Source organism: Watersipora subatra, chromosome 5 (genome assembly GCF_963576615.1).
Source record: "Watersipora subatra chromosome 5, tzWatSuba1.1, whole genome shotgun sequence".
Taxonomy (NCBI): Eukaryota; Metazoa; Bryozoa; class Gymnolaemata; order Cheilostomatida; family Watersiporidae; genus Watersipora; species Watersipora subatra.
Window position 1 is genome coordinate 36,070,439 of NC_088712.1, and position 7,558 is coordinate 36,077,996.

The 7,558-nt window shown below is 34.3% G+C and overlaps 1 protein-coding gene across 1 annotated transcript; it reads left to right on the forward strand.

The window, feature by feature from the left end:
* Positions 1 to 1,744: 1,744 nt before the first annotated feature.
* Positions 1,745 to 6,069, forward strand: LOC137397618 (uncharacterized). The gene is made up of 3 exons (XM_068083911.1): positions 1,745 to 1,976; positions 4,559 to 4,701; positions 5,897 to 6,069. The coding sequence occupies exons 1-3, from the start codon at positions 1,906 to 1,908 to the stop codon at positions 6,004 to 6,006; spliced, it is 324 nt and encodes a 107-aa protein (XP_067940012.1). The 5' UTR covers positions 1,745 to 1,905; the 3' UTR covers positions 6,007 to 6,069.
* The last annotated feature ends 1,489 nt before the right edge of the window (positions 6,070 to 7,558 follow it).

Genomic DNA, 7,558 nt, shown 5'->3' on the forward strand with positions numbered 1-7,558 from the left:
CATATTCATCTTGATGAAGTATCGTTGACTGATTTATTTATGTAAAACTACAGTACTATCATAAAGACTGATTTTGTTTGTTATGTACTCAGCATAGAAAAACATTCATATGTTAATAAAAAAAAAAATATAATTATGTTGATGGGAAGGGTTAGCAAAATCTTTGTATCGAGTGATTTATTTTGAGCAGCTGAACGATCTTCTGATAAATCTGCTGTGTAATTATAATTGTTCCTCAAAGTTTTTTGTTTACAGTAGAAATATTTAACTCAAATACATAAAAACTACTAATGAAACCGTGTCTTGTCTCTATACGTATGGTATCTAAGAAGCGAAGTTACTTCGGTGGCCGTGTGACATGTGCCCCGAACCGAACCAGCCTCCGAACCGAACCGATCCTACGTCGGTTCGGTGCTCGTGTGACCACGCCTTTAGGCTACTCTACCTTGTAGAATACCTGCTTGAATTTTTAAATGCTTCTGTACCCAAAGATTTTTCAAATATTTCCTAACCATTATTGAGTTTTTTTGAATTTAAATTGTAAGCATCAGGTGAGTGATTTGACTTATTAGATGTCATTTGACTCAAACGGCTGATTGGATCTTAATAAAATCAGTTTGTAGGCGATTTGAGTTTAACTAAAAAAAACAATTGCACATACCCATGATAATTAGCGCATGATTTTCATTGTACACACACCAAACTCAGCCTAGATAAAACTTTGTGAACCTAAAAGAAGAATTCTATTGTTAGCAAATTGAAAAAATATTTTATAGTGGCAAAAGTTTGATCCTCACAAACTTTCACCTGCATCACACATGTAGATGGTTGATGTCAGAGTTCTCATAAATGTTCCTTCCTGTTACTTGGGTTTGTATCAGGAACGGGATCAGTAATTTAGATGTGTGCAGCGTATTGTGCATGAACTAATGTCGTGGCATAAAGATAGTAATCTAGTAATTTGTTGAATCATTTGTAGTCGCTGTATGCTTGCGATCAGGCAGAGTTCAGCCTAAAGACAAATGTGAATTGATTCAAACAGCACAAAAAGTTGCACTTCAACATGATAACCGAAGGCATTACACTATACTAAAATACGTCCTCACTTTCTGTTGTTGACTCTCTCAGCAATCTTTTTGAAGCCTCGTGATTACTGAAAAATGATTCTATTGTCACTGTTAACAAATTGTTAATGAGTTGTTAACCAAGTTGTTAACAGTTGTTGGCACCTGTTTACAATTTTTAACCACTGGTAACTGTCAGTTGTTAACAACAGTTAACAAATTTATTAACAAAATTAACAAATATACAAATTATTATTTATTATATTAACAAATTTATTACAAATTTTTAACAGCTGTTAACACTGTTCTGATTATTTCAAATTATCTCAAATTTCTGTTGATGAGCCAAAAACTTTATTTGAAAAAGCCTAGCATTAAAACTCTTCTGTAATATCTTTTGGCTTCCTATCACAATCCTAGCAGTTTGTGAGCAAATCACCAACCATGTTGTCACACAGCACCAAGCTGGAACGATAGCACACCAACCTTCTCTTTACCGCCAGTCCTGTTCACCAGTCTACTAGCTTTCCGTACAAGTCGGCTTCTGTGTTACTGGCTTGTCACAGAAAAGCTTCAGATATTCACATAACATCCCACTTTACCTTTTAATATTAGTAACGAGCTTGTGGCAATTATTAGCTAAAGCGGCATGCACTAGACTGCTAGAGGGATTTGGATATATGTGCATTCGCTGAAATATTTGATCGAATGCACTTCATTATATTCCGTAAAGACAAATTCCAATCATTTTTAGTTTGGCATACACAGCATTATTCACCTTCAGTAAGTGTAAGCAGCTTGAAACCGCTTGGGATTCTGAGTCTCTGATACTGAAGCAAAGATGGGTATAGCGAAAGCGATGGTACCACCCGACGGTGTCCGTGGAATGTTGATTGCTGTCATCAAACTCAGGTCTTTATTATATATATTTCTATGATTTACATTTAACTCAGAGGCTCATGAAATGTTCTCAACATGTTTTGGAAATGTCTACAAATGGTCAAGTGTCAATCATTCTAACCACCTGTTTTTAGATGCCAAATTTGGCCAAATGACACAAGGCAGTAGCTGATGACAGTCTTACAATGTATATACTTACTTGGTTATCTCTATTTATTCAGATACATATAAGTAGGATTATTATACTAGTTAATATAATTATAACATAACATGTACTTGAGAAAGTACATTGAAGGGGACCTCAACTCCAGAGTTATTTTGATTATGGTTTTTATTATTGTTAGAGTTGGTTTTGGTTGTCAATTATGACCAAAAATGGCTTAAATTTGAGTGATAATATCATGCAGTATCCAATATTATAAATTAGGAATAAACAAATCTAGAGGCAACATGTCTGTTATAATTCAACTTACCTTTCTTAAAAATAAACTTGCACCAAACTTTTAGTAAATTTTATCAGAAAGTATCAATATTTTTTATCATTTACGATTGTTTTTCATGTTTGAGACGAACTGATTGTCAAAATGTTTCGAGATTAAAATTAATAAAATTTCATTACAATTAAAATATTTAGACCAACTGAAACTGTAATTATGACATCTATATTTGCAAAGACACTGACATAATGCTGACTGACTGACTAGTGAATACCGACTGGGGCGTAATGCTGACTGACTGACTAGTGACTACCGACTGGGGCGCAAGGCTGCAATTTGAACTCAACAGCTGATATCAACTATCGCAATGATAACAACTAGTGAGGTCACTTTGCGTGCACTTTTCTTTGAAGGATTTAAATTGCAATCGAGTTTTATTGATTTTATCTTAAAAAACTTGGCAACCAGATCACCTCAAACATCAAAAACAATTGCAAATGATAAAAAATATCTATACATTCTGAGAAAATCTTTTAAAATTTTGCATGAGTTCATCTTTAGGACGGAGTCGGGCATTTGGGAAATTAAATTGACTAGACATTCATATTATATTATCATGCAGCTTGCTTATTTTAGAACTTATCCTTATCCATGCCTCATACTATTTGTGATCGGTTTGTCATAGAGATTAACCCTGTAAGATAATGAGCAGACAACTACTGGCCGCGCGGATCACATTTCTGTTTCCAATCATTTACAAATATCCGTAATCTCCTTATCACTGAAATAGTTATAAAGAAGAGCTTATATTTAGTGTGACATTCTCTCTGAATAATATTAGAAAGCTAAATATTCTCATGGTTTCAAATCATGCCCATCGTATTTAATTTGACTTCCAAACAACAGAAATATGGCTATTTGTTATGTATATAGGCTCACAGCTATTTGTTAGGTTCATTACTGTTAAAGCAGGAATTGCAGTGGTATCCAAAATTATGCAACTATCTCACATTTTAGTGACATTTTCTGGTAGTGATGATTTACTGCTATAGTTTTGTTCGAAACCACAACAAACCATATACTATTAGATGCAGAATTTTTTAATAAACACTCTGGAGTGAGTCTCTAATCAGCAGCAATTGAGAATTAACTTTTTGAATGAAAAGAATCTTTATCGTTTCACCCAAATTTAATTAACCTTCACAAACAGCGATTTTGCAAAATTTTTATTGTTAAAAAAATCTCAAAGGATTTTTTTAGCAAAATTTTAAAATTTTTATCAAATTAAAAAAAACCTATTATTGTGAGTATATATCATCAATAATTTAGGATAAACAATAATTTTTTGCCTTCAATATGAACAAACAAAAAAGTCAATGAAGAGAGGCTGCCAAAAAAGAAAGGACACAAACGTAATGTAACAGAAACAGCAAAAAATGCTCATATCTATGAATCTACAAGAGTGTAGTTTGTTTCTAGGATATGAATGTTTATTCGCTCTACTAGTATTATACACTCTAAACCAGGGTTCCTAATCTTTGTCATTCAATTCTTCCCTTTTCATAAACATGATTCCTCTCCGCACTTATAACTCATATGACTAAAAACAACCGATACAAATTATAATCCCATTTTATTGTACATATCTAAATATATAACAATATACTATTAATTTTTATACAGCACACATACAACACACAACAAAACATGACCTTCTGCATGGCGATGAATTGGTTTATGACTAGCTTAACTTAATATCCTATCATATTCCAGATGGATGTGTTCATATATATCTGGGTTCTGACTAGTAGCTCATTATTAGCAACTAGTGTTATAGTTAAAACCAAAATGTTAAATGATGAAGCCCAAATTCACATGGCACTGCAGGACATAAATTAAAAAATTATCAAATCAGGCACTTTTCAGTTCTCTCTTGTATATTCAAAATTCTCCCTAGGGAGAATTCCGCCCTGGTTGGTAACCCCTGCCCTAAACTGATACCTCTTTGATACCTCTACTGATACCTCTTTGATACCTCTACTGATACCTCTTTGATACCTCTACTGATACCTCTTTGATACCTCTACTGATACCTCTTTGATACCTCTACTGATACCTCTTTGATACCTCTACTGATACCTCTTTGTCACATAAAAGGCTGAAGCAGCACGAAGAGAACCTTGGTAGAGAGGTCTGGATGACTGCGTATGACCGAATATACAAAGCATTAAATTCTAGGGGCATATATCATGAGGCCACAGACTTTGACAGTCCACTTATAGGAAGAGTCGGTAGGAAAGGTAAGTTCTGTGAGATGTATGCAAGTTAGAGGTTAGGAACATCCAGTAGAGCATCTTTACGCAAAGTGAACTTACGCCATCGGATGTGATGCAAATAAAAATAATCTCTACCATGATAATAGTCTGTCCATCCATTTGTTCATCCGTTCGTTCGTCGGAAGCTACGCTAAAAGCTTTAAAAAAAGATTTCCACATTTGAGGTTTGAACCCACAGCATCAAATTCAAAAGCTAGCCCACTACCACCACACCACTCAGGCACCTTACTTGTTAATTCTCCATTAACTGATTACTCATTATGATCTCTCACGGTGCATGGGACTGGCAAGTATATTTGTATCACTACACAACTAAGACATAAACCTTCAATTTGATGTAATTTTTATTTTGGTAGACCTAGCCAGTCCGGAGATATAATAGCTTGTGTGAGATCCTTGCCTGGAATGTTCAGATTCAAGCGTAAGCACCATTACCATATGTCTATAGTTGCACTTTGGCGAAAAGACTAGCAGAATGGAGACACGTAATGCTGCTGCTTGAACACAATAGCTGATATCAATAGCGAGAGAGAGAGAGGCAGCGGCGCAACTAGTGACATCATCAAGACACGTATTTTTCTTCTAAGCGTTTTAGCCGCAATCAAGCTTTTTTGATTTTATTCTTAAAATATTTTGGCAGTCAAACAATTTCAAACATTAAAGGCAATCAAAATAGAAAAGAAAAATATCGCTACTTTCTGATAAAATCTACAATTTTGTGTGAGTTCATCTTTAAGGTTGTCTTAACAGAAAGTTTTTTGCTGTAGTTCTTATGAATGTGGAAATGTAGTGAAAAGGAGAGTTCGTAGTTTCAATATTTACTATAATAATAGCTGCGTGTGTCTGTCGGCTTGCTTGAAGGCGTTGGCTTGAGGTTGGAAAAACCGTTGCATCATACGGTATTCGAACTCACAACTTCAGCATGGTAGACAGACACTATATACTATAACCTTAACATCGCCAACAAGGTCAAGGTCAATCGCCAACAAGGTCCAATGCAATATATAATAATGTTTGAGTATTCAAAGTTCAGTGTTTACTATTCTTGGTAACAAAATTTTAAAATCTTCATAGCCCACATCTGATAAACGGAACCAAATGTTAAAACCAAATGAACAAATGACCATTTGAGCTGATCATCTCCTCGTTTCTATTGCAGGTGATGACTTCATGAGTTCGGAAGAAAAACAAAGGCTCATTCAGTTGGGAGCTGAAAATGATATAGTAGTTAGTAGAGTTAACCCTAAACTACCATATTTCCTGGACTAATATGCGCAACTTTTTTTGTAGTTTGTACTAAGTGTGCCTTATACTCCGGAGCGACTTATACGTGAAATTATTGACACATTACTATTGATATACCATTTCAAACGTTATTGTTGCACTGAACCACTCCGGGTGTATGTTGATAATTTTAACATTGGTGACATTTTCAAAAACAAATAAGAAAGGTTTAACAAGAATAGCACTGAAAAGAAATTCATATTCCACAGATTTCAAGCTGAAAAAGTAGTAAAATATGCTGTTGAAAACAGAGCAGCAGAACTGAAGGTCGGAGTTGGTGAGAAACTTGTAACGGATTGCGAAAGGTGGAAGCTAATCGTACTGAAATGAAAATTTAAATTCAATTGGGGCTAAAATCTACCCTAGTAAAATCTTCTACTTCTAGTAATAGGTAGTTGAAAAGTAATGCTGTCGATGATGATTTCATTGGATTCTAGCTACCACATATTTGCGTTGACACCGATAGTTTTGGTGAAATTTCTAGCATGTTATTTATTATATTTATAGGAATAACTCTGAATAAGAATAATGAATAACTCATGTTAACACAACATGCTATGTTAACATGTTATGTTAACGTAACATGCTATGTTAACATAACATGGTAACATAATATGTCAACATAACATTTCAACATAACATGTTAACATGTTAACATAACATGTTAACATAACATGTTAATAAGATATGTTAACATGCTCAGCTGTGTCTAGGAATGGAAGAATTCCGCTCATTGTTTTGTTGCCTCAATATTTAAAAATATTTCACAATTTAAAATGATATGTTTGTTCTTGGTATTCAGTTTTACTATATGAACTTTTAAAAAAATGTGGTTTTACTCCATTGCAACATATTTATGTTTTTTCCTTATTATACATTTCATGGCTGGTGCAATGTAAACTCTGAAACTATTTACAGTCCAGGAATTATGGTGATTATCCAAACCATCACCAGTGCAAGCATTATGTTTTTCTGGTCGCGATTCCAATTTATTGCCTTTTATTGTCAAGTTAAAATTATTCATGAAGAATCTATGATAAATGCATGGAGTACAAAAAATCTGTTGTATTACTTTCTACTGAAAAATAGATTTCCTTCTGCATATCTGTTCATTGCATTTTAGTCGCAGAAGATAATGATACAAACTGCGATATCTAACTGCAAAAGTGAACCTGAGGATGTTCGGCCAGTGATTCGTGTGAGTCTCAGACCGTAGAATCTACAAACATTGCGTTTCTAGGCTTCGAAAGGGTTCAGAGTTGCTTCCACTTTGAATCATAGAAACGGTGAAATCCGAGCGAGTTTGACACCATTTTGCTGCGCTCATTTTGTATAAAAGCATTTGCTGTGAAAATTAACACATTAGCATAATAGAAACATTTACTAAATCGATCACGGATTCATTCGAAACATTCACGGAGCTGAATCGAAAATACTTAGCTAAGCTCTCCCTAGTGGAGGTAAAAATATTTCAGCACACAACCACCCGGGTCTCGCTATGAAAACGTTCTACAGCTAGTCATTACTGTTTCTGCTT